The sequence below is a fragment of the Vipera ursinii genome (genome assembly GCF_947247035.1).
Source record: "Vipera ursinii genome assembly, chromosome: 9".
Lineage (NCBI taxonomy): Eukaryota > Metazoa > Chordata > Lepidosauria > Squamata > Viperidae > Vipera > Vipera ursinii.
The window spans coordinates 25,089,442-25,116,034 of record NC_139523.1 but is presented as its reverse complement, the minus strand read 5'-3'; the positions used below and the strand labels follow the sequence as shown (position 1 = coordinate 25,116,034).

General features: G+C 57.0%; 2 protein-coding genes across 3 annotated transcripts; one reads left to right on the top strand and one right to left on the bottom strand.

Moving 5' to 3' along the window:
- Positions 1–4,466: 4,466 nt before the first annotated feature.
- On the top strand, positions 4,467–11,437 carry FOSB (FosB proto-oncogene, AP-1 transcription factor subunit; the record flags this gene model as incomplete). Of its 2 annotated transcripts, XM_083370183.1 has the most annotated exons (5): positions 4,467–4,598; positions 5,806–6,120; positions 7,603–7,710; positions 8,791–9,084; positions 9,185–11,437. In XM_083370183.1, 5 exons carry the CDS (start codon positions 4,467–4,469, stop codon positions 9,248–9,250), a joined length of 915 nt encoding a protein of 304 aa, XP_083226309.1. In that variant the 3' UTR covers positions 9,251–11,437. The 2 variants fall into 2 exon arrangements, with proteins under 2 accessions (XP_083226309.1, XP_083226308.1); XM_083370182.1 differs by having other exon boundaries at positions 8,791–11,437.
- Positions 11,438–13,856: 2,419 nt separating this feature from the next.
- RTN2 (reticulon 2) lies at positions 13,857–25,104 on the bottom strand. The gene is made up of 10 exons (XM_083369085.1): positions 25,010–25,104; positions 23,420–23,464; positions 22,674–23,156; positions 21,560–21,781; positions 17,135–17,342; positions 16,616–16,754; positions 16,030–16,099; positions 15,897–15,943; positions 15,409–15,467; positions 13,857–14,532 (listed from the first exon to the last, which is right to left on the bottom strand). The coding sequence occupies exons 1-10, from the start codon at positions 25,038–25,040 to the stop codon at positions 14,490–14,492; spliced, it is 1,347 nt and encodes a 448-aa protein (XP_083225211.1). The 5' UTR covers positions 25,041–25,104; the 3' UTR covers positions 13,857–14,489.
- Between the last annotated feature and the right edge of the window lie 1,489 nt (positions 25,105–26,593).

Sequence of the window (26,593 nt, the reverse complement as noted above, 5' to 3'; positions counted from 1 at the left end):
TGGCACTACCTGAGAGCCCTTTCTGCAAATCTGGTGCTGCACCCCAAGACCTTGCCAAGCAGGGGTTTGGGCACCCCAGGTTTCCCTCCGGTGGGGTCCTTTGGGGGGGTGGGGGGGTGGCAGGGCAGGGCAAGAACCAGAATAGCCCAGCCTGGCCCATCTGATTGCTCGTGGGGCAGGCGGGCAAGAGCTTTATTTGGTCACCAGGCAAAATGTCCTGGTCCCACTTTGTCATTATTTGTGTCTGGCCTGCTGCTGGCCGGGCCTTGTGTGATCTGACTGTGGCGGCTGCCAGAGGCTCTGTGCTCTGTTCCTTCTGTGGTTATGAGCCAGGCTGGGTGGAATGCAAACAACCCACTGGATTAGAAAGTTTCTTGCCGCTGGGAACAAACGCCGCTCACACCCAGCCCCAGCCGAAACCGGAACAAGCTGTGTACCAGAGTGTAATGATGCCTTATTTTTAAAATGCCAGCCACCCTGAAAAATAAACTCTGTACATGTTTGATAATAGTTGCATCCCAAATGAGTGTTCCCTCTGATCTACTTTTCTACCCACCTCAGAGGCTGGAGGGAAGGGCACATATTTTGGGCACCTTCCTATCCAGATCCCCAAAGGCCACGCTCAAAGGTGCCAGGATGGGGAAAGTGGAAAAGGAAAGCACTCTGTGTATGCCTAGCAGAACCTCTTACGGTTTAATACTTCTCTAGGGCCCCAGGAGATGCCTTGTTTAAGACTGTCAGAAGTCTGAAATCAGCCAGTGTGACCCCCATCGAAGAGTGGAGGAGACCATCAGAGCAGCTTTCCAGATTTACCCAGGAGTGAGTCCCCCCCAAGCTTCTCAACTTCTGGGATTATACATTAACCAGCTGCTCAGAGGAAGCGGTTCTTGATCTAACAGATTACAAGGGCAAAGGTGAAGAGTTTACACTTAAACCCATTTAGTTCCTGCTATTCCCCCCTCCCCGCCCACGGGAGCTCAGCCTGGAGCCCCCCCTCCTCCTGCCACAGGCTCTGTGGGCTGCGTGGGACTTGCAGATCCACCCAGCTCTTTCTGAGCACGACTGTGTCCTCGGAGCGCATTTGCAAGACTTGTTCTGAGAAGGACTGACTATTGGCTTGCTGCTAAATTTATACGCGGCTGCTCTACTTAGAGAAATGCCTCCATTCATGGCTGGCATTCGGCTTCCAGTGCCTCCCCCCTCCCCCCCCAGCACTTCCCAGCCAATGCAGCAGGAATTTTATCTCAGATCATGACCCGTATTTCTGGAGGCCTGCAGTGTTTTCACTTGCTCTGCCCCAGTGCATTGAACATGTTCTCTGCCAGAGGACCATGGATTTCCTGTTTGCTACCGAATTGGGGACAAACACCTTGCTGGAACAGAGCGGCCCGGATTGTTCCTCCCTGCTTACATTCGTGGACCCAGCAACCAAGGACAGCATTTGCATTCATTTAGACGTGCAGAAAACTGAATCAAGAGTAGGGCACTTGAGTGCTATTATTACAGGCAGCGCAAAGGAGTGAATTCACACATTCGGCTGTCAGAGGTCCAGAAATGGGTCAATTCCACACTCATGCACACCCTGATGCCTGAAATGCATCAAACATTCTGCAGTCAGCAGCCTCGGTGCCATTCTGCACAGGGTGTCCATCAGACGGATGGGGAGAATTCCAGAGAAGCAAAGACAGATGCTTCTCTTCACCAAACTCAGCCCCGGTTTCTCCAAAGGTCCCAAAGCAGAAACTGCCCCTTGCAGGAAAGTTTTGGGGGTGCCAAGCAGGTGCCCGGTCACCAGTCCAGGTCTTGCCATTCTGTCTCCCTCATGCAAAGATGGATATAAGCTTCAGACTTCTAAGAAGCTCAAAACTTTTTCGGAGTTTCTACCGCCAGTCTGGCTGATTGGTGGTAGCATTCAAATACTAATTCAGAGCCAAGGAAACCCAGATGATCCTGGCTCAGTAAATCCTCTGCAAGCAGTCCTGTAACCAGATGTTCTCCAAACCACCGATCGGAAGATGACAGCTGACGGAGAGTCTCGGCTGGCCCACCCCACAGATTACAGAGGGAAAGAGGCAGCCAGGCTAGCATGGAGACCCACCTCATAAATCCTCTTCCAGATCAGCTGCAATATTGCTGTGGGGAGAAGGGCCAAGCCTTTCACCCAGAAGGAGAGAGGGCTGAGCCTTCCCCAAGCAAGGGTGGGGCTTTCCTCTGCCTCTGTGCAGGGACTCCCTGACCCGGCAAGGTGGTTTCCCTTTTACTGAGCTCTGGGGCAGAGTCTGCCTTTCTGTGGCTCAGTTTACATGACACTTCGAACCACCAAGAGTCAGCCGCGCTCGGTACAAAAGAAGTAGGTTAGGGGTCAGTGAGTTCTGCCAAGCCAAGGGTTTGAGTAAACTGATTTAGTTAAATGTGGATAAGACAGCTGCAGGTACCTCTTTCAACTAAACTTCTCCCTTCTTATTTCACTGTAATGAAGTGTTTGTAAGCCACCGAGAGTTGCCTTGTAGTGAGATGGGCAGCCACCAAATTTAATAAACATTTACCAGGCAAAAAATGAACGCTCTCAGCCCCTGAGATTCAAAGCTCTCTCCCTTGCTCCATTCTGCCTGGCTCCAGACTGGGTAATGCATGTAGCCCGTGACACCCCCAGCCACAGGTGAGAGCAGGCTGGCTCTGTTCGAAGTGGAGGAGGGTGTGAACGTCTTATCTAAGCTCCAGAAAAGTCAGGTAAGGGTGGGGTTGTGCATAAACGCAAAGTGAAGTAAAGTTCCTGCCTTTCTTTCTAACTGCTCCCTCCTCAAACAGGCTCCACCAAACTGGAACATCTGTAAGGCAGAGAGGGGGTTTCCAGCCCTTCAAGACACCCCCCCCAAACATAAACTTTTCTTGGCTTTACAAGCTAGAGAGCTGCTGAGGGTTCGCGTGGGGGGTGGGGAGGTTCAGGGGTGTGTGGCAGCACTTTGCAACGCATCCATCTTCTTGGTAAGGTCAACCATGTCTTGCTCAATTAATCCAGTTCATGAGCTTGGGCAACACACTGACCCAGAAACTAGGCCCCACAGGCAGGGTTCAAACCCAGAGCCAGCTAAAGGGTAATTGGTTAGCCTGGCTGACCCAGCCGGTGGCAGTTTCAGATGGCAGCTCCGTTAGAGTCATCTCTGTAAAGTGGCAGAGTGGTTGTTGGAAATGGTAATAAATCTGATTATGAATGAAACCACACCTGGAGATTAGGGGCTCTGGGACCCACAGCACAGCCGAATGCAGGCTCTCGCTCGGGTTAAATGACAATACAAAATAAAAATGCACACATTTTCGGCCTCAAGGTGCCAATCCTCCTTGCTGTGGTTGTGGGAATGTGGGCCATAAACACCCGAAAACCTCGCCGGGGGAACGGCCCTGCCGGGGTGCAGCATGCATTCTTGTCCCTGGCTGGGGCGGGGGGACCGTCGGGGCGGAGAAGCCAAGAGATTCCCCAACCCGGAGCCGTGCAGCGTTTGTCCGCGGCGGTCGGAGAAAGCTTTTCCTCTGCGCCGCTTCCCTGCCCGCCGCGGAGCTTTCATGCCGTTTCTAGAATATAGTAAAAGTTTCTATTAATACCCAACAAAAGCCGCGCGCGCTCAGGGGGCGGATCAGCGCGGCTTAACAGAGAGGGATTCCCTCTGACGTATTGCTAAGGATACCAAACAAACACAGCACAAGACCAAATATGGTTAATTGCGTCACAGGAACACCCGCGGGGCGGAGCGAGGGATCCCCTGCTCTGGCGCCTGAAAAAGCTTGAAAAAGACCCCCTTGCCGGAGCCGCCGAGAGACCCTCCTGGGCTGGAGGAGCCGCCGGGACCGGAGCCCGCCACCGCCCGAGTTTGGGGCGCGCAGGCGGCCCGGGAGCCTGGTTTCGGCGACCCCAAAGGGTCTTTTCCTGGTGACGTGAGCAGGGACCCGCCCCCTTCCTTGTATAAATAAGCCCCAGTGTCGGGCGCGCTTCATTCATAAGATTTTGACCCGCGACGGAGACGGAGCCGCGAGGGACCCCGGCGGCGCTGGACTCCGCTTTTCGCCCGCGTCCCCGCGGCCGCCGCGATTTGAGCCGAGGCGCCGGCTTTGCGGCCGCTACAGGAATCGGAGGCAGGAGCGCTCCTCCCGGGAACCGGCGCTCGAGCGGACGCTGCCACCGGCGCTGCCTCGCCGCTGCAACACGTGGATCTAGGACCGGGCGAGACCCCCCGCCGCTCGGGGCGCCTGCCCGGCGGCACTGACGGCCGGCGGAGGAGGAAGGAGAAGCCCAGTCAGCCGGCTCCGCTCGGAGGCAACTTCGCCGGCCCGACCTCGCGGCGGCGGCGGCGGCGACGGCGGCGGCACTCTCGGCCGGCCGCTCGCTCGCCGGCTGGCCCCGCTCGCCCCTCATCTTGGCTTCCAGACGACCCCCGCGCGGCCGCGGCTTCCCGCCTGCGCCCCCGAGGGAAATGTATCAGGGCTTCCCCGGAGACTACGACTCCATCTCCCGGTGCAGCTCGTCCCCCTCGGCCGAGTCCCAGTACCTGTCCTCGGTGGACTCCTTCGGGAGCCCGACGGCCGCCGCCGCCGCCTCCTCGCAGGTAAGGGGAGGGTCGTCCGGCTGCGGGTCTTGGGGGCTCCGCGGAGGGCGGGAGCGGCGCGGGTGGTCCGATCGGGGTGGCCTTTGCGACCCCCGCCTGTCCTTGGCTGCCCGCCCCCCGCCCCTCTCGCGGGCAGACCTGGGGGGTCCGCTCGCTTTCCCCGCCTGCATGGCCCGCCGCGGCGGCTGTTCCCTGCGCGCGGAGCGTCTTTCCCTCCCGGGGCCTCCGGGCGCCGCGCCGTTCGAGGCGTCGCAAAGGGGGTCGCCGCCCTCTGCCCCAAGTCCTCCCCGCGGTCCGCATTCAACTCCACGCACGCGCGCCGGAGAAGAGGCGAGAACGCGAGCGAGGAAGGGGGGCGGGGTTGTGCGTAACGCGTGACGTACTGGAACGCTTCGTGCTGACGTGAGGCACGTACGGCGCGTTTTCCTCCCCCTCCTCCTCCCCAAGGCGCGCGGGTTATTTTGGAAGGCTGGCCCGCCCCCGTTGCTAAGGGGAGGAGCAGGGCTGAGGGCCGAGCGGATTGGCCGAGCGGCCTCCGGGCCGCGCCCCCTCCGACCCGCCCCTTCGCCGGCTGAGTTCTCCGCGGCCGCCCCGGCGGGTCCCCGGGAGGGTCGCGGGCGGAGGGCTTCTGCCGTGCCCCCCCCGCCCGGCGGACCTCCTGCCCGCTGGGGACGATGGGTCTCGAGGTGCCGCCCTGCCCGAGAGCGCGGCTGCCCCCGGGCTCCGCCCCCGCCCGGCTCGGGCCACCCCGGGGAGCCCCCGGGTCTGGGCAACGGAGCCCGCCGGGATGCCCGCCTCCCGGTCCGGGCGCGGAGGCTCGTGCCTCCCCGCGGGCTGATCTCGGCTGGCCAGCGGGCCAGGACGAAGCCCCCGCCAAGCAGCGCTCGGGCTCCGAATCAGCCCCCGCGGTCCCGGCCAGGGCTTGACAGAGCCGGCTTTCGGCTTCGGGAGCCCGCCCTGAACTCTGGCTCCCCGGCTGAGGTTGCAGCTGTCGAGGGGCCGTCTCTGCGGACCGGCCTCCCCAGCCGCTGCCTTCTGGCTGGTGACACCCCCCCCAAGTTTGGGGCCCTGCGTGCTGGACAGCGGAGCAGTGCAAATGGGAGCCGCTTCGGGCGTGGGATGCCCGTGGAACCGCCCGGGGGGGAGGAGGCTGGTCCTTCAAAGCAGACCCCTGTAATGAGCACGTGACCCCTTCGCTTCCCTCCAGGAGTGCAGCGGCCTTGGGGAAATGCCCGGATCTTTTGTGCCAACAGTGACTGCTATATCCACAAGCCAAGACCTTCAGTGGCTGGTGCAGCCTACCTTGATTTCCTCAATGGCCCAGTCTCAGCAGCAGCAGCAGCAGCAGCAGCAGCCTTCGGGGCCACCACCACCCACAGTGGACCCCTATGACCTGCCCGGCCCCAGTTACGCTGCCCCAGGAATGGGCGCCTATGGGGCTGGCCCTTCGACTGCCCCCATGGCTGCGGCCACCCCACCTCGGTCCAGCAGGGCCCGGCCCCGAAGGACACGGGAAGAAATGGTGAGCTGCTTTTCCTTCCTTGGCCAGCAGATCGTAGCCTCTGTTCCCTTTGCTTGCTAAAAATTTGAGATCTCCCGGTGTCTTGAAGAGATTTCCAGTTTCTGAATTGTCTCCTTGGAAGTTGGGATGTCTTGGGGGGGGAGGGGGGCTTAATATAGCTAGAAAAAGTAGGGCTTCCTGAGGAGTGTCCTCCAGCACCCTAACAGTCCACTCACCACTGAGAATCCATTGTGAGTGTTTTCACAAAATGGGAATTGTGCGGAGTTGCTGCTGCTCGCAAAAACACACGTTCACCTCAAGAAATGCAGAACCCCTGGCAGGCAGCCCCCTTCCCCAATTCTATTCTCTAAGAAGGTCTTGGGAGGAAGATACATGTAGGACAGCTGCAATTTGCTAAGCTCACATTCATTTTTGAAAAATTAAAAAAAATCTGGAAAACGGAACTTCCAGGTGCGATGAGTTTGATGAGTTGCAAAGATCATCTCGATGATCCTTTCTGGCTTCAAATGCTACCAGGAAATCCAAAGGACAAGTTCTGCTGGCCCCACATTTGGGGCCAAGCAAAGCTAGTTCTGCTCACACTGAACCAAAAGCTGCATTAACCAACATTGGGCGAGTTACTTGCGGCTATATGGTATTATTTTGATTTGACATGCCTTGAGGAGGAGATAGATGTGTTGAGCCGGGGAGGCACAGTGGTCAGAGTGCAGCACTGCAGGCTCTTCCTGCTCCCCGCCGGCTGCCTGCAGTTTGGCAGTTTGATTCTCAGCCTTCCATCCTTCCGAGGTTGGTAAAACGAGGACCCAGATTGTTAGGGGCAACAGGCTGACTCTGTAGATGGGGCTGTGAAAGCAGCGTGAAGCGGTAGATAAATCTAAGTGTTGTTGCTCTTGCTATCATAAGGCAAGTGTCTCCAACCTTGGCAACTTTAAGACTAGTGGACTTCAGTGCATGCAGAGTCCCCTCTTGTAAGGCACACAGACTCTTGAGTTTCATGGAAAAAAGCCATTTCATGGTACTCCCCCCCGCCCCAATCTAGAGCATTATCGGTTTAGAAATATGCTACGTCTATTTATTTAAATTACAGGTTTTATAAATCACCTTACCTAAAAGATTCTGGGTAGGTTACAAGGCATTAAGGTTATGAAAAGCAAGCCTAAGAATAAACCAACGTGATAAAAACCAGCCTTAACCATAAAACAAGCCTTGAAAACTGAACTGGGGTTGAAATAAATTTGCTTTAAAGACCTTCGAAACCCAAAGTAGGCAAGCGGCCCGGCTGTTTGGTTTGTTCCTTGCTACTCTCTCCCTCCCCCTCCATCCGTTACAGAGGGTGAGGACACAATTCCATCTGCCCCTCCACCTTTTGGGGGTGTCTTTATCTTGCCCCCCAGTTGCAAGGAGGTGCCAGGCCCCCTGGGAAGCGGCTGGCCTTGCAACCCAGGCCGGTGCCTGATCTGTCTCTCCTCTCTGCTCGCACAGCTGAGCCCTGAGGAGGAAGAGAAGCGCAGGGTCCGCAGGGAGAGGAACAAGCTGGCGGCCGCCAAGTGCCGGAATCGACGCCGAGAACTGACCGACCGGCTCCAAGCGGTGAGTTTTGGTGTAAACAGGGTGGCTGAGTTAATGTTATCCTTGTTCTGGCCTTGTAAAGCCCCCCAGGAGGGAATCTGGTGTCTTGTCCCTGCTATGGCTGCATAGCAGCTGCCCAATGGGGTGCATGTTGTCAACTCCCCCCCGTTTAATTAGGGCTCTGTGGGAGCCCCCTCCAGGCTGATCGTGTCACCCAAATGTCCTTCCGACTCTTAAGTCAAAGGCTTCGGCCATTCGGACCTTGCTTAAGCAAGGATCCAGTCGTCGGGACAGATCTCTGGCCTTGAGTTACTTTACCTTGAGAGGACTTGCTCTGATCTGTTTTTAGGAGGAGGGATGCTTGATTTTGAATTGGAATCACTCAATCTTTGATTCCAAGGGGGCAGGGGGGGTCTGTGGGTTGCGGTCAAAAAATCAGTAATGCGGCCCCAAAGCTGCCATTGCAGCTGCCAGGAAGCCGGCAGAGCTTCCTCTGTGCTGCTGCCGACGCCATCCTGACTTTTCTGGCCACACTTGGCAGGGTTTCCCGAAAATAAGGTTTGGGGGTGCTGCTGCTCCAGCAGCCCTCTGAAGTGCAATGCCCCAGGGCAGGGATGCTGCTGGGGCACCGCTCTGGGTCTTCCAGCCGCCTGCTTGGGGGTGGCCGAGGAAGGGGCCCGCTTGGACCTTTCCCTCCTCCTGCGCCCACGGGCCGTTTGGGGAGAGGAGAAGGGAGAAGCTTCCTCTGCCTCTCTCAGCAAGATCCGGTGGGGTCTGCTGTAGCAAGCCCACCCCAAGCCAAATCCACAAGCAAGGACCCCCGAAGCCCCGCGGAGGCCAGAGGTCTTCCCCTGGGAGGGACCCCAGTCCCTGCACCTTCGAGCAGGGGGCAGCCTGGAAGGTGGGGTTTGGGAGGGAGGTGCGGAAGGGTCCCAACAATTAATGCTTCCCTTGAGCTGGGTCTCCAACGGGCCTGGAAGGAGCAGGCAAGATGGCCACCAAGGAAGCGCTGCTCCGGGCCAACCCGGTTGCCCCCCCGCCCCGCCCCTCCAGTTTCCGGCTGCTCGAGTCCCGGCCTGACCGGTGCTGCCTCTTCCCCAGGAGACGGACCAGCTGGAGGAAGAGAAAGCCGAGCTGGAGTCGGAGATCGCGGAGCTGCAGAAGGAGCGGCAGCGGCTGGAATTCGTCCTCGTGGCTCACAAGGGTAGCTGCAAAATCCCCTACCAGGACATCACGGAACTGAGCGGGCAGCCCGGCCCCTCGGCAGAGGTCAGCGCCCTGGCCATGCCGGTCAAGGAGGACCCCTTTGGGCCCTCGGCCCCCTACTCCTCGGTGCCCCTGCACTACCAGCAGGTCCTGGGCGGACTCCCGGCTGCAGCCGCGGCCCCGGCGGAGGTAGCGTTTTCTAGTTCTTACTTTAGCCATGCTGAAGAGCTGAGTGAGCCGTACCCGGTTAACCCTTCCTATACGTCTTCGTTTGTGTTCACCTACCCAGAGGGAGCCACCTGCGGAGCCAGCCACCAGCGGAACGGCAGCAGCGACCACTCCCCGGACTCTCTGAACTCTCCCTCGCTCCTTGCTTTGTGACACTCAAACCCACAACTTGCGCCTTTGGGCCTAGCCTGCCAGCTCACCCACCCCTGCCAACGCCAGGCTGGGCAAAGGGGGCCAGAGCCCCAATGCGCCTGGGCGCACTGCCCAGGAGCCTCTTACCCGCTCTGCTGCAGCCGCGGCCTCTAGCCCTTGCGATGCGTTCTCATTCCCTCCTTGGGGGTGCAGCACCCGGTGGAGCCGATGGTTGTCCTTTGGCCCTCTCCTCGGCCGATGCCCACCTCGAGAGGAGAAAAGAGGACGTTGCTGGGCTGTGAGTTGGATCCCGCTTCTTGGAGGGCGCCCAGCCCACCTTTTCCCCTGGAAACAGGATTTGCCTTCTACTGAATTGGCTTGGTGGATCTGGACGATGCCGTTTCCCTCCACACTTCACCACTGTTGCTGTCAAAGGGGGCCATGCCAGGAGGCTGCCCTGCGGAGAGGAAAACTTCAGGGGGAAGACCCCCCCCCCGTGCTGCCCCCACCCAGTTCCCGTCTTGTTGTGGCTTTGTGAACTGTGTTAGCTGCATGGTTTTAAAACTGGCACTTTACCGCTTTCGCATCCTAAGTGTTGGATCACCCAGGCTCTGTTTCTACATGATCTACTTCCTCTAGGATGAAAAAGCCACATTAAATGGCCAGTCAGGGCAGACTTTGTGTGGATTATTTGGGCACATTCCTGCTGAAAGCTTTTGTCATATTAAAGTGGGCCAAAATGTTGCAGCCTTGCTTCTTAATCGTCTGTGGACTTCTGCAAATTGTAAGACTGAGTTTGGACATTGGATTCTCTGAGGTCCGGGTGATACGTCTTCGGTGGGCATTCGATTCTCCCTGAAACCTTCAGCCAAGCAGATTAACTGTGCCATCAAGTTAGTGTCAATTTTTAAAGATTTATTCCGGTTTCCAGTTTTGGAAACGGGAATGATGAGTGATATGAAAACACTTTTATCTGGGAGGAAATGGTAAAATTCGAAACTTTCAAGAAGCCAAAGGAAAGGGGGGCCTGCAAAAAAACCCCCCAAGTAGCTGAGATTTTTCTTGCAGTGCTGTGCCAGGCCCAGGCGGTGCTTCCAGCGAGTCCATCCACCGTTGGGCTTGACCAGTGGGCTTTCTGCATTGCCTAGAAGGGATCCACTTCCTTTGGCCACCTCCCTCATTCCCTTCCTTTGAAGGGCCCTGGCTTCCGGGAGGGGCTGGGGGGGGGGTCACGCCTGGGTGACAAATACTGTGAAGGGACCTCTCTGCAAGTGGCTGCTTTCCTTGCAGTTGGGGACTGGGTTTATGTTTCCTGACCTTGGCCAGTTGCCCCTCGAGCCCACTTAGAATGGTCAGCTGCAGCTGGTCTGCTTCCGGGTCTGTCTCTGCTGCTTTAGACTGGTCGTGTGGAGTGTGGCCCCTTCAATTGCTCCCCGCCTCCCCCTCCCCTGCCTTGGTCTAATCACACTGCTGCTTTTCCAGGCCTGTGGCATGTAGGCCGCTTCTCCTGGCCTGGGGGCTCTGGGGTCCCCCACCTCCTAGCTGTGCCAAATGCGCATCCTTTGAGAGCATCGGCCCTTCTGAGCAGCCCCTGAGCCTCCCACCCAGGGCTGCTTCCCGGTTTGTGCTGGGGGCCCTCAGCTGCTCTGCCTTCGTGGGGTGTTTTGTGCAGCCTGATCTGTCCTGTGCCTCTGGCGAACCCGCCTCCAGAGCGTTTCTGGACTGAGAAAGCTGCTGTGCTGCTTCTTGGCTCCTTAGAGCTCGCCATGATGCTATCTATACCGAATGTTTCCAAAACTTCTTGTGACCAAGCTTTGGATGTTGTGATTTTTAAAATTATCTTATTTTTGTAACCTATGGACTTTTATTTAACCAACTTTTTTTAAAAAAAGCCAAAACAAATCCTTGCTGGGGTTGGGGAAATATTTTTATTTTTAATTATTGTTATTTACCCCTTTGTGCTGTAATATTTTTTGGTGATGTATTTGATGAAGCAATCCGAGGGCCGGTAGAGGGATGGCAAAGTGAGCCCCTGCTTTGGCCCTCCTGTCCTGCACTTAACTGGTCAGCAAAATAGCAAATAAAGACAGCTTTGGAAAAAAATGCACTTTTTATGATGAATATATGATCTATTTTTTCAAATTCATGTAAAGAAAAAAAATGAGGTGCAATAAAAGATCTCAAGCCGTAGATCTGCCTGGCTTTCTCCACACTGAGACTGGATCGCCCATTGCCGTCATGCTCGGTGTCCTGGGTGGTGGGCTTGGGTGGGGTTGATGAGAAGCCCTTGGCGGGGACTTTCTGGTGTCGCCCCATGATCCACAGAGGCTTCGTCACTCCTGTTAAAAACAAGCATGTTTATGGTCTGGTGGTGTCTTCTGCTAAGATTTGATCTCCTGGGATTGTTGAGGTAGAGTCCTGTTGCACATGGAGGCTCTACTTAGTGGTGAAAATCTATGGTGAATAAGCCCCCCTTGCATAAAGAAGGAGAGAGCCTCAGCTTCGCGTGACCTAATGGCCCTTGAGAAGTGGCCGGCTGCTGCCCCCACTGCCTCCTGCTGGTCTCCTGTGCCCTGCCGAGCCCTGGGCCCCCGGGGCCCCTGCCGGCCTCCCTCCCCTGAGCCAGCCCATCCTGCCCCCTCCTTGCTTTAGCTGCTGATCCTGGAGGAGGTGGCCGCTGGCCCTGCCTTGTCTGGCAGCAGCAGCAGCAGCCACCAGCCCTGCCAGTCTGGATCAACCTGCCCCCTCGCAGCCTTTCACAAGTTCAAATACAGGCAGTCCTTACCTTACAACTGTTCATTTAGCAACCGTTCAGTTACAACAGCACCAAAAAAAGTGACTTACGCTCTGTTTTCACACAATCATTGCAGCACCCATTCAGGGTCACATGATCAAAATCCAGGCGCATGGCACCTGGCATGTACTTAAGGGGGACCACGTGATCCCATTTTACGACCTTCTGACAAGCAAAGTCCATGGGGAAGCCAGATTCACTTAATGACCGTGTTGCTAACTTAATTACAGTGATTCACCTAACGACTGTGGCAAGAAAGGTCATAAAAGGAGGCAAAACTCATAAGAACCATCTCCATTAGTAACAGAAATTCTGGGCTCAGTCGTGGTCGTAATTGGAGGACTGCCTTGAGTTTCCAGCGGTGGCTGAGCTGTTGTGGTCCTTGGGCTCCCTCTGCTGGACACACTCCCAGACAAGCTGGACGGAGACGGATTGTTGGGCCAGGTTATTCCGGAGCGCCAGCGACCTCGTGCCTTGTCCACGAGGGCCCCTCTCCCTGAAGGCCTCCCATCCATGCCCCCATCACTGCTGTAACTGGCCCCCTCCACTTGGCTGGCCAGGGGCTCCTCTTTCCTCCCACCCTCCCAAGCATCAGGTCTTCTCCAGAGAGTTTGGTCTTCATGATGTAGTTAGGCGAAGATGTATTATTGTGGGCTTCTTCCTTTGCTAAATCTCGCTTTTCTTCCAGGAGATGCAGGTGGCACAGATTATATTTTCCCCTCCTGTATTTTCCCAACCACCACACTGGAAAGCAGGTTCACTGAGTGAGGGGCTGTCCCAGAATCCCCCCAGGATCAAGGGGTTATCCATTAGGGTCTTCCCACTCTAGTCTGACCCACGCCTCAAAGCGCTGGGGTGAACCAAGGAAGGCTGGTGGGCATGGGTGGCGTATGGTTTCTACCCCCAATGGCAGTTGTTGTAGGCCAGGTATCTCCAAATCTGGCAACTTTTAAGACTGTGGACTTCAGCTCCCAGAACTCCCCCGCCGGCATAGCTGGAGTTGGAAGGAATTTTGGAGGTCATCTAGCCCAACCCCCTGCTCAGGCAGGACACCCTAAGTGGAATTTTCCTCCACTGCAATTTTCCCATGTATTTTACCAGGACAGGATAGATAGGGCAGGCTAGAAAAGTCAGTGCCCTCCTAAACCTACCCAAGCACTCCGAGTTTGTTAGCGATGTCCATTTTGCTCTCCAAGTTCATGGTGACGTAACCTATACTATTTCAGACAAATGGCTGTCCAGACTCTTCTTAAAGACTTCCAGTGTTGGAACACCTACAAGCTCTGGAGGGAAGCCGTCCCACTGCTTAATTGTGCTCACTGTCAGGAAGTTCCTCCTTAGTTCCAGGTTGCTTCTCTCCTTGATGAGTTTCCATCTGTTGCTTCTTGTTCTGCCTTTGGGTGCTCTGGAGAAGAGGTTGACTCTTGACAGCGAATTGCACAGCCAGTGTCCAAATGGAGTCAGAGAAGCCGACACAAACTTGCAGCTTTAAATAAATACATATATTTTACAACTATATATATAGTGAACTAGATAGTCAGGCAAACAGGAGCATGATCAGGTAAATCAGGGGTGGGGAACGATGGTCCCTTTATGACTCCTAAAATTCCTGAGTCAGCATGGCTGGCTGGGGAATTCTGGGAGTTGAAGTCCACAAGTCTTAAAGTTGCCAAGGTTGGAGACCCCTGAACTAGACTTTATCACTTGGTATGGAGGAGCAAAAATAAAAAAAGGAATTTCAGCAAGGAGACACATTCACACACCCACAGTGCACGAGTGAAGACTCGGGAGACCAAGGGGTCATGCATACCCATTTTTTCTCACAAGTGTTTTTATTAAAGTGTAAATATCCAGGCAAAACGAACCAGCTGCACCCAACTCACCAGCTGACCAGCCAAGCCACAGCCCGGCCCATGATGAGAGGCAGTGGCCCACAGCTACAACATCTCACAGACAGGGGGCGGGGGGGGGTCCTGCCCAACCTCAAGCGGCTCCCCTTCCTCAAGAGGAAAGGATGCTCCAGGTTGGCCGGCCTCAACACAGGACCCAGGATGAATACTGCAGGCAGGAGGAGGAGAAGGAGGAAGTCTCCAGGACATGGAGGGAGAAAGGAGCATGGGACACTAGCCCCTCGGCACCTGGTTGACACTTCCTTGGCTGTAGGCCTGGGGGGGGGTCTCTTCCCTGAGCTGCTGCAACCACAGGGCTGAGATGCAAAGGGGCGATGGTCTTTTGCCCCCCCCCCTTGCAAGGGTTCCCCAATTTCTGGGAGGAGCTGAAGGAAAACCAGCAATTGCCCAGCCCCTCTAGGCCAAGGGGACTGGGAGAGGAAGGGTCACTACTGCAATGGCTGGGGAGGGGAATGGAAGAAGCAGCAGCAAAGGTGTGCGCTGTCGTTTGCATCTGTGTGCGCAGAGAAGAGAACCACCACCGAGAGCCCTCATTCTGCCTTCGCTTTTGCTGTCGGCAATTTGGCCAGCACCCTGGGGAGAAAAAGAGAAACTGAGCCAGACGGACAGAGGAGGACTCCACTTTCCGAAGCATTTTACCAAGTCTACCTTGAGTTAACAGGGTTGGAAGAAACCTTGCAGGTCTTCTAGTCCAACCCCCTGCTCAGGCAGGAGCCCCTGTGCCTGGAATAGGCAACCCTGGAAACTTTAAGACCTGTGGACTTCAACTCCCAGAATTCCCTGGCTAGCACAGCTGACTGGGGGAATTCTGGGGGTTAAAATCCACAAGTCTTAAAGTTGCCAAGGTTGGACACCCCTGTCCTATGCCATTCTGGACAAACGGCTGTCCAGTCCCTTCTTAAAAGCCTTAACAGCTTCAGTTCAAGCCTGAGGGCAAAGCACACAGCACCCTATTCGGTCGAGCAACACATCAAAACGTCTTGGACCCTTTGGGGTCCATTGCCCCAGGGGTGGGATTCAGCCGGTTCGCACCAGTACGGCAGAACCGGTAGCTAATTTTTTGTTGTTCAGGCCCAGAATGGACTTCCGGAAGTAGCATCCACACAGAGAACTGGTTGTTCACCTATTTGAATCCCACCACTGCATTGCCCCTCTTTTTAAAATGTTTTCTTTCTAGATTTACATTCCAGTTTCCTTTATCCCAACAAATAAGGCAGAAATAGCTATCTTCTGAGAAGTGTTTTGCAGGCTCACATACCGGATCCAAGGAAAAAATAATTTAAGAAAATTAAGCCCAGAGTCACTCAACAGTGAAGTTGGCAGCATATACATTAATTAAATAAGTATTAGGTCAGCAATAAATGAAGCATGGAGCCCAAGAAGGCCTCCGGATGGCTCGTTCCCCACCCACCCTGCCCCATTCGATATGCTGGAATTTTCTGAACTTACTTTGCTCTGAGGCTGCTTAACTGGTTCCTCACCAGCCCTACGTACTGGTCGATCTGTGCCTGAATGGAGGGAGGAGGAGAAGCAGGGATGAGCCCCTCCCATAATAAGAACAGGGAACTAGCTGTTGCTCTGCCCCCTCCTCGCACTTTTGAAAATCGCTCCTCGGGGTCAGGCCAATGCAGCATCTTATGGTCACGTGATCGAAATCCGGACGTTTGGCAGCTGACTCATATTTATGACGGTCTCAGTGTCTCAGGGGTGTGTGTGTCACGTGATCAACTTTTGAGACCTTCTGATAAGCAAAGTCAGATTTGCTGAACCGGGTGACTAACTTAACAAGTGCAGTGATTCACTTAACAACTGTGACAAGAAAAGTTGCAAAATGGGGCAAGCAAGAAGAGCAGCAGGAATGAATTCTGCTCTGGTCCTTTTTCAATGCCAGTTGTGAATTTCGGCACCTTCCTCCCCCCCCCAAGCCAGCTACTCACCTGATGCTGCCTGTAAAGCAGAGGGAAGGTAAATGCACTTATCACACCTGTGGGAGAAAAGGAGGGGGGTCAGTCTCTTATTCCTGCAGGGCCCCACCCAGGAAGCCCCTCTCCTCCCAGACTCTCCCCTTACCGAGGATAAGCAACGTCAGACCATTGAAGACGGCTCCCACGTAAGTCAGGACGTAGAACAGGAACGCAAACTGAAAGAAAAGAGCGCTGGGAGTCAGAACCGGCTGAGAGCCCAGGAAGGAGAGGCAGAGGGTCCCATCCTGGCAGGGCTCTGGAAAGTTGGGCGCCCAGCCTGTGCCCGCCCGTCAGGAGGAAGCCAGCTGGGCCAGAGTGAGGCACATGGCACAGCCGGGTTTGGGGCACCTCCGTGCCGACTCCGGGCCTAACGAAGTCCATGGGGCAGAAGGGATGAATTCTGCCTGCATCTCTGTGACTGTTTATTGCATCTTCAAGATGTGAGGACTTCAGGAGTCTTAAAGTGGCCAGGATAGAAAAATGCTGATTTATTGCATCTGTTGCAAGTCGATCTTAATGGAGGAACCGCCCTGTGCAATCTAGCTGGACATGGGATCCTTGGACCAATTAGGCCTGATCCCTCAAGATGACATCCTTGTGGCCTGCAAAGTAGTTCTGGCAGAGGCTGGGGGGGGGCGGTGCTTGTCACAATGCTCAGCTGGAAAGGGGTTCCTTAGATGCCTGGGGCTCACCTTGAGGGACTCCACCATGTCATCCACCAAGAAAAGGCGCTGAAGAGTCTTTGTGCCCCAGGTGACCCGATGCACCACCCGCTCGGTCAGTCGCTCCAGCTGTTCTTTGGACAGCCCGAAGTCTGCATCCAGCTGGGCCCTGGCAGGCAGGTAGGAGGGGGAAGGGAAGGGAGGGAGGCAGGGAGACCACTCAGCCGAACCCACGCCTGGCTGTCTCGCCTTCCCCCTCCAGACGGGGGTCCCTGGCAGCCCAAGAGCCGGGGAGACCAACCCCCTTGGCTGGATCGTCTGGGCTTACAACAGCAGCCCCACTGCAGGGGAGGGCAAGGGGCCCACGTTTGCCCAATTCAAACCAGGAGAGGGCAGCTGTCTCAGTCGTGCCCCTCCAGCAGGAACCCCCGGAGGTCAGCCAGGCCACAAGACCTGAGCATGAAGACACCCCACTGGCAGACTCTCCCCTCGGTGCCCCCGGCCATCCCCCAAACCCTGCAAGCATCCCAGGGATCCCGGCCTACTCACTGGAAGGGGTGGTGCCCGTCTCCCCGGCGGACCAGCTGCAGCACCTTGCTGTATCCTCTGAGTGAGATGGTGATGCCAAGGGCAGCCAAGGAGAGGTAGGAGGCCACGCTTATGATGCTAAAGTGCATCAGGCAGAGCAGGGCCACCATCAGCGCCGTGAACGCCAAGGCCGATGTGCGGGTGTCCCGCCAGTACACCAAGTCGGCCACTGCAGGGGAGGCAGAATAAGAGTTGGAAGGGACCTTGGAGGTCTTCTAGTCCAACCCCTTGCTTAAGCAGGAGACCCTAGTTCAGGGGGGTCCAACCTGGGAACTTTTAAGACTTGTGGATTTCAACTCCCAGAATTCCCCAGACAGCTATGCTGGCCAGGGAATTCTGGAAGTTGAAGTCCCCAAATCTTAAAATTTCCAAGTCGGCCACCCTTATCCTATACCACTGAGGACAAATGGCCGTCCAATCTCTTCTTACAAACCTCCAGAGCACCCACAACTTCTGGAGGCAAGTCGTTCCGCTGGTTAATTGTTCTAACTGTCAGGACAAAGGACAACTGAGTTGCAGCCAGCCCTGGGAAGGTACAGTGGAGTCTTGATAGCAAGGTGGGCGGCAGGTGCATTTAAGAAATAATAAAATAATGATTTGCTTTCAAGGGAGACCGAACAAAACGTCCATGCTGCCAGTCCTCATGAACAATGCACAATGACTCAAGAGCTGATGCCACTAGGATCTACAACCTCAGACTTGGCACAGCAGCAAGTTTGTCATACCAATTTCTTCTCCCTCCCCCTATTAATGTACAGACTCCACCTTGAGCCCCACAGAACTGAATTTAGATCCACCAGAACCAGGAGACATTTGGACTTAGGAAATCTTCCACAGGAACCGTCCTTGGAAACTCGTCTGCTCCTTTTGTCCCTGAGTGAGGCTCTGGGGCTTTTCTTTACGAGAACCGGCCCAGACTTCTTCCTTCAAGCCTTAAAACCTGATGGATGTTTTGCAATGTCACATTCAGACAAGAAATGAAGAAAAGGCCAGTCAGGGCCCCAAACTGTGTGTCCTGGAAATGGTGGTGGGGGACATTTTTGAATAAGAAGCCTATGAAGGTTGCCCCTTCACCCATGTTTAACATTAAGCAAAATTTGCTTCATCCTAAAAACAAGAGCTGAGGGGCCCTGATGAAACAGGACAAGGCTGCTCTTTCTGCTTGGGCTTCCTGTCCTTTAAACACCTGGCCCCTTGTGGTCAAGGGCACGAGGCTCTCCTGAAGGATGCCAGTTTAACCACCCGCTTCCCATTCCAGGAGGCAGGAGGGGGCAATCGTCTCCCTGACCCACACTGGTGCAGCTCCCTGGCTACAAAGACAGCTTGGAGGCCCCTTCCGTCTCCCCCCCCAGGCTCTAAGTCCTCCACCATGTTCCTAAAAAGGAGATGCCGACGACCCCTCGCCCCACAGCCTCTGCCCCCCCCGCCAGGCGTGGCTGCCCACGGCAAGCACTCTGCCTGGGTTGAGACAACCTGGCTGACTTTCCTTGCTGGGGCTTCCACCCTGGATGCAACCACTTGCAGATGCAGTCCAGGGCGGGCAAGAAGTGGGAGATTTATTTATTTTTATTTTTATTTTAATTCCATTTATATCCCGCCCTTCTCCGAAGACTCAGGGCGGCTTACAAGCTTAGCAGATGGGCATTTGGCTGGCATTTCCACCTTCTCTCACCCCCCCCCAGAGGAGCCGCCATCACTCCAAAGCTGGTCCCAGCCTTTCCTGCTCTGCAAAGATGGCGTGAAGGGACCCCACCCATCGGGGGGAGGAGGCAGGGAGGGCAAGACGCCCAGGGCCCTGGCAGCTGTCCCAGACTCCCCCCCGCCCCCCGCTTAACTGACAGGCCCAGATGCAGTCCAGTCGCTTAAGGAATCTGGGGAGGAATGGACAGTCCTGGGGGAGGGCTGATGGTCTGAAGCAGGCCCAACGTGGCAGTTTGGGGGCTCCTGGCATCTGTACCCTACAAGACTTATGTCCTGCTCCCCAATTTACATGGCACCCCTCCCTTCTCTTCCCCGAAAGGCTCCCTCCCTTCAGACAGAGTTCCCACTCAGTTAAAGCCCCCCTCCCAACAAGCTCAACCAGGATCCTCCCCCCACTCCGATTCCCCTGCCTGGCAATGCTCGGAGGGCATAATCCTAACCGGGGGGGGGGGGGGACCCACCTGTGCTTGCCATGGCGATCCCCTTTTCTTGCAGTTCTGAGGCTCCTCGCGGCTCTGTGGAAACCTCCCTGAGCACCAGTTCTGGGCTGGAAGGGGGGGCTGCTTGGGGGGGGGGCTGAGGAAGCGCAGGTGGGGGTTGCTATTTTTAGCTGACGAATCCCAGCTGCCTCTTCCCCTCCGGAGCCCCTGCCTGCTTCGCCTGGTCCTGCTGGATGGAGGCCACTTTGCAGGCTCCAGCCTTAAAGGGAGCGGCAGCCCACCCTCAGCGGTCTGGGGAGCCAGCAGCTTCGAGATGGGGTGCAGGATCCCCCCCAAAGAAGCAGGAAGGTTAACAAGGGGCCGGGCACGCTGGGGTTGAGGGGCTCAAAGTGACCGATTCCGGCTGACCCTGCACGGCAAGAGTCTGGGAACACAGGAACTGAACCATCCCCCCCCCTTTTAACCATTTGCACTAGCAACTAACTCGGGCCAGGCGTGCGATTGGGGGCTTTGCCTTGGTGCCCACATTCCAGCTAGCAAGGCTGCCTCAACGACTGTTTTCCAAAGCGGCTATTTCCATGTTTGACGAGGTATGAGAGCATGTCTTCCCTTGTCTCTGGTGTTCTGAGTTTGGGTGCCGTTATGCATGAAGCATGGCCTCGAGCATTTGAAGCTTGGGAAACAAAAGGCCGCCCTTTTCCAGATGCTAGCGAGATGGTCTTTGCGGACTCAGTGCTTGACCAAATGGCTTTTCAGCAGCCCCTTTACCCTGATTTGAGAGGCCTTCATTGCCACCCCTCCCCTGCTTTGGGAGAAGGACAATTCGGTGGGGATGCGTGCTTTAACTCAGGGGTCTCCAAGTTTGTGGACCTCAACTCCCAGAATGCCTCAGCCAGCCAAGCTAACTGACAGAGAAGCAGCGCCTGCCCACAGCAACTCAGCAGGCCCCACGGAAGGCCACAAATTCTCTGGCTGAGGAAACATTAGTTCCTTTAATGTTTGAAGCAAAGCCAACAGGAAGCTTTGGACTGCAGCTACAATCATGCCCAGCCAGTGTGCCCACCACTGCAATTCAGAGTGGTAGCTAAGTCTGTATTAACACAGCAGCACTAGCAACAGAGAGGTGGGTTTCTTCCTTAAAATCTTGCACTGTCGGCCACGGAGCGTCTTTTGCCAGACAGAGGGTCCTGGTGCTGGGGGGTGGCGAGGGGGGGTTCTTTAGCCTGGGCCGGCCCAGACTCCTCGTCCTTGCTCGGGGAGGCAGGGCAGAGCGGCGGAAGGCTCCACGGCTCCAATTCTGCTTGGCTCAGCTCTGGGGTTATTTATATGCCTTGCCTTGACGTGGCTGCTATCCCGGCCCGGGATCCACGCCAGGGGCCTGAATAAGGTCCTTTCCTGGGAGAAACAGCCCGACAAAGGCCAGCAAAGGCAGGAGGGCAGCCCAGGCCGCCCCTCCCCCGCAGGGCTTCAGGGGGACAACTGCGGCCAGGAAAAGGGGACCACGTGGCTCTGCAACTGTCACGCGAAGCAGTTGCCAGTTGGGTCTGAATTTCGAGCACGTGACCACGGGGATGCTGCAGCGGTCCAAAGCGTTCTCAGTGATGTTGTAACTTCAAATGGGCAGTAAATGAAAGGTTGTAAGTCAAGGACTATCTATATCCAAATGGCAGACTTCTACATAGCTCTGCAAAAGGCCCAGGTTGAACCTCTGGCAACTCCAGGCGGGTGGGGAAGCAGAAGAGACGCACGCCTCTTCCTCACAACCGCTCTTCCTCAACGCTGGATAGCCTAATCAAGTGACCTGTCTTCCCCATGCTGGCCCTGCTAGAGGAGCTTGACCACTTCTCCCATCACCCTCTGCCAACATGCTGGCATTGCAATCTGACGTGCCTGCTGGAGATGGGGCAGCCGGGCAGACCCCGAGCAAAGACCAGAAGCCTGGGGGAGGGGTGCTCCTCTCACTCCTGCCTCCAAGGAATGCTGGTGCCAACCCAGCTCCAGAGCCTCTGAATGAGCAGAGCGACTGGTACGCCCAAACATCCAGGTGGGGTCAGCACTGCAACAAGGCGAAGCCCCCAATCGCACGCCTGGCCCTGAGTTAGTTGCTAGTACAAATGGCTAAAAGGGAGGGGGGGGGGGCTATTACTTCCTTGGGACCTTGTAGCTACCATAGAAAGTCTTTGGGGGGGGGCAACTGCTAGCCTGGCCAATCTAAATGCCCCTTTTCCCATGCTAGTCAGCTCACCTAGGAAGTTCAGGATGTTCTCAGACTGGCCTGGTTCAACGTGGAGCTGCTCAGGATGGGGTTCCTGGCCGGGCCCCTCTTCCTCTTCCTCAGGTGGGGGTGGTTGGCAGAACTCTGCTGAGGTCAGTGCTTGGTCTTGGGGGGTGTCAGCACCACAGGAGGCGCCTGCTTCAGAGTGGGAGGCTAAGGCAGCAGGCTGAGAGGGGGTCTCCCTGGGGTCATCTGGAGCAGAGTTCAAACACCAGGAAAAGAGGTCAGGGCCCGAGATCTGCAATAGGGCCCACCCCTTCGCCCTTCCCAGTCTGGCTGCCTTTCCTGGTCTCCCCCCAGGCGGCACTTTGATCTCACGCTTAGGAAATCTGCCCTCAGCACAACTTCGCAGGGAGCTGGATATTTTTCAAACTGAGAAATCCCTTAGCATTTCTGTGGCTCATAGGTTAGGATCTGCCGCTCTGGATGGGGGACAAACTCTGCCAGCCCTTCTCCTTAAATTCATCGGAATGAAGAGCGGGAAAGATGCTACGGAGCCCTCTTCACATCAGCCAGAAAGCATGTTTTGTTTTTCACGTTGAAAAAAAATAAACAGATCAAGTCTCCACATGCTGAACAATGTTTGATTGATCGAATATTGCTGCGGAGGGATACGACTCTGAATCCCGCCGTGATGCTTTGACTGAAGAAATCCCACCCAGATTCCACCCTTTAGAAAATCTCTCGCTCTTTGGCAAAGGGCTAGAGACAGAAAGAGGCCAGCCCCACTTTCTGTCTCTCAGGGCTGAATTGTGGCCCCTTGGGGCTCTCTGGCCCTTTTCTTGAAGAGGTTTCATGACCCAGCTGGGTGACGTCTTCAATGCTGGTTGGGTCATGAAACATCTGCAAGATAAACCAAGCTCAGATAGCATTAAGGACTCCACAGCTGTCCTCCTCCCCCTCCCCCTCCCCCCCTTCCCCAAACCCCACTGCCTTCTGGGACTGGCGAAAGGCCTGCCAGAAGACAACCAAGCTCAGAGCACACCAGGGACCCTCCAACGCGGCCCTTTCCCTGCAAAACCCAGGATGGCTGGCCAGGGAAGAATTCAGCCTCCACTGCCCTTCAGAGATGGTCCTTCCCTACCTGTTCCTGAGCAAGCCGTGCTGCTACCTCCTTCCGTCTCCACCGCTGGCGATGGGGGCGTGGGGCATGGAAATGCCTGTTCCTCCCCTCCGGCTGGGTCCAGGTCCCTGCCAGGGCCCACCCGGGAATCCCAGTCCAACAGAAAGTCATCCAGTCCTGGGACACTGCCTGAAGGCAGGGCTCCCTCTACCTCCGGAGATGGGCAGAGGCTGGGAATGTTCTCCAAACTGTCCCCCAGGGCCGGCACAAAAGTTTCACAAGTCTCCGTGCGGGGCAGCACAGCCCTTGTCCGGCGGGTCTGGGAGTCACGCCTGCCCCGATGCTCTGCTGCACTGGGGCTGCTGCCGGAGGGGGTGGCAATGGTGATGTAGGAGAAAGTCAGCTCCCGGGGGGTCCCCCACTCCACAGAGCCCTCCTCCTCCTCTTCCTCTGAAAACTCCCGCGCCGTCTGCAGTTCAGGGAAGTCGGACTCCTCGTTGGCTCCTGCAGGAGGAAAGGGCCTCGTCTGCAGTAGGGGAGGCTGCCCAGTCCCTTCCCTGGATCAGAGGACGCAGGGAGCACGTGGAGTCACGCTGGGCCTGCAAATCCAGCCACAGGCCCCACGGGCCGAAGAGCAGCCCGCTCAGTGGGGCTTCCACCCCTGTGACTGGGTGCCACCTGCTCCCCACACCGGGTGACATGGCCACAAGCGCCAGGGCCGGATTTGGGCAGCCACTGGCTGGCATCATTGCACTTCGCATACTCACCATCTGTAGAGTCAGGTGTGGTAGAGGCAGTCGAAGGAGACTCTTCTGCAGGAAAGGAAGGAAAGGAGCCGTTCCTAGACATGCAGCCAAGTATTTATTTTATACCCCGCCTTTGTTATTTTTATGGGCAGGGCGGTGCATATATCTAATGCTAGTTCTTCCTCCTGTTTTCCCCACAACCACCACCCTGGGAGGTGAGTTGGGCCGAGAGCGCCTGGCCCAAGGTCACCCAGCCGGCTGTCATATCTAAGGTGGGACTAGAACTCCCCTCACTAGACCAAACTGGGTCTTCTGCAAGATCAGGGCATAGCCCGGCGCTCGGCCAGTCTTGGCCCTCTAAGAGACCAGAGAAGCAAGGAGGCCATCACTGTAATTCTGGTCCATTAACAGCCTGTCTGGGTCATAAGTCTTGCAAATACCATTTCACAATTCAGGGCTTGATTGCTGCATGCCAGGTTGGGTCAGTTGTGTCTCCTGGCTGTGCTAAGACACAACAACAACAACAACAACACCTGATGCCTCCTCAACAGCTACACCCTGGATGGTCAGACTCCCCCCCCCCCCCCCCGGTTCCTTCTGCTTCCATCACTGCTAGCAGAGGAAATATCAGGGAATAGCTGGTCAACAATCAAAGGCTTGGAAGCTGGCAAAGTCCGGGGCGGGGGGGGGGGGGAGAAACAGGCTTACTTAGCTTTCACAGGGAGCCTCTGAGTCATTTTGAAAGTGGGATTATCCCAGAGGCCCAGGGTCTGGGATGGCCCTTTGGACAAAATGCACATTTCAACCTTCACTGGGTTACCTGTCTACCTGAGGCCCTCCTTTGCACCTACTCTGGCCAGGAGATTTGAGCGTCGCAGCGCAACATTTCTGGACCATAGGATGGACAAGGCCACCTGCATATTTGGCTATTGCTGTTTGTGGATGTTACCTACTCCATCCTGGTTTTGCGCCTTGTGAAAAGGGCTGTCAGTGTGCAAAACAGGGACTGACCTCTGGGGTCCCTAGATGTCCAAGGGGGCTCAAAAGAGGGGCAACCAGGCCCCAGCGGCTCCAAGGCCCCCCCCCACTGCCCACACGGCAAGAGAGATCAGCACAGAGGCAGGTGGGGCGGAGGATCCAAGCCACAAAAGAGCGCAAGCCCACTACAGCCTTCCCTAAAAGAGCTGCACCTGGCCATCTTCCCTGCAGATAGACTGGGCAGAACCCCCCCCTGGCGCCGGCCTTCCTGCCTCCCCTTGGCCCGCGCTGCTCATCCAGCGGCCCATCCGGCCATTTTTCCTCCGGCCACTCGATGAGTCGGCCCAGCCCGCTCCCTGCCCCATCAGGCCACCCGCCAAACCCCGTCAGAGACCCCCTGAAAAGCCCCCCTCCCTCCCCCCGCAGACCGCAGCGCTCCAGCCGGGGCGGGAAAGGGCCGCCGGTCCCACCCAGAGCCTGGCAGCTGCGCCGGGCGGCATCCCAGCACCCACAGCCCGGAGGGTGGCCAGGTTGCGAAGGGAAGCCCCCGGCCGCCGGGCCTGAGGGCGAAGGCGCCGCCGGGCGGGGGTCGCTTCCGCGGGGGGGGCGGGAGGGGGCCCGGGCAACACCTACTGCAGTGGGCGAATCCCAGGACCTGCCCCATCGCCCCGGCAGCCGGCCGCCCCGAGGGCCATGCGGAGCGCCGCGGCGGTGAGCTCCGACCGCGCCGCCGCCGCTCATCTCCCCGCCAGCCCCATCCGGCCCGGGCAGCCAGCGGGACAGGCCCCGCGTGCCGGGCGGCGAGGGGCCCGCGAGGTCAGCCGCACGGCGGGCGCGGCGGCGGCGGCGGGGACAAAGGCGCGGCGGCGCGGCGGGGACGGCGCGCGGGGGGGGGGCGCCTGGGGCCGCCGGCTGGCCGAGCTGCGGAGGGTCGCTCGGGCCGCCCCCCGGCCAGGGGCTGCTTCTGCCGGCCTCGCCCGCCTGCCGCTCAGCGCGCCGGCCCGCCTCCTTCGCTGCGTCTCCCGCGCCTGTGCGCCTCCCGCCCCCCCCGCCGCCTCCCCCCGCGCGCTCCCCGCCGCCGCCGCCGCCGCCTGCCCTGCACCTGCTCGGGGCGAGCGGAGCCGCGCTGGGGGCCTGGGGGTCCCCGGCGCGCTCGACGGGCCGCGGGAGGCCGGCCGAGGAAGCCGGCGGGGCGCTAGGATCTGGCGCAAGCGGGAGCCCCGCCTGGTGGGCGCCCCGAGGGCCAGGAAGGAGTGGGGCGGAGGACTTGGGGGCGCCCCTGCCTTTCCTGGCGGGCCAGGAGTCGTGGCTGCTCCAGCACGGGAAGTTTTTAAGGAGAGGCTGGACGGCCGCTTGTCTGAAATGGGTCTGCGGTCTCTTGCTTGAGCAGGGGGTTGGACTAGAAGACCTCCGAGGTCCCTTCCAGCTCTTTATTCTGTCATTTCAATTAACTGCAGTGACTCACTTAACAACTGTAGCAAAAAAGGTCGTATAACGCTCCCACCCTGCAGGCCTTCGGCAACCGTCAGTCGTCGGCTTGTGGCCCCAGCAGGGGATTATCACACTGGAGGTAGTTCAATCCGAATAGAGCTGGAAGGGACCTTGGAGGCCATCTAGTCCAACCCCCTGCTCAGGCAGGAAACCCTACACCATCCAGCCACAGCCTCTGGAGGGAAGCCGTCCCACTGGTGCTTTGGAAAATGGGTTGACCAATAGAAGATCCCACCCTGCACACCCTGTCCCCTCCCTCTGCATCTTTAATTATAATTATATTTTTATTCCTATTAGTTATTTCCCATATTTTACTGTTTTTGATGTTGCAAGCCGCCCACTCGCCTGTGGTGAGATGGGAGGGCCAAATAAACTTAATAGGTAAGTACCTGGGCGCAGCTCGCTTAACAACTCTGCTCCCAGTTATGGTCGTAAGCTGAGGAGCGCCCGTGGCCTGCCTGCTTTCAGAGGCCGCCCCTGGGCTGATGGGCTCGGTGGTCTTAGGTTGCCCTTGGGGTCCGGTCCGGAGATAGAGATGGCACAAAGCGAGGAGAAGCTGCTGCTGGATCGGAGGCCAATTTGCTGTCCAAATATTGCCAAGAGGCTCTAATGGCTCCTCAAGGCCTGGTCCTCTTGCCCCCCCCCGCCCGGAATGCAAGAGGTTGGGTGGGAAGAGGCTTCAACTGCACCTTCCCATCAGGCCAGGGGGGGCGGAGGCACCAGAAA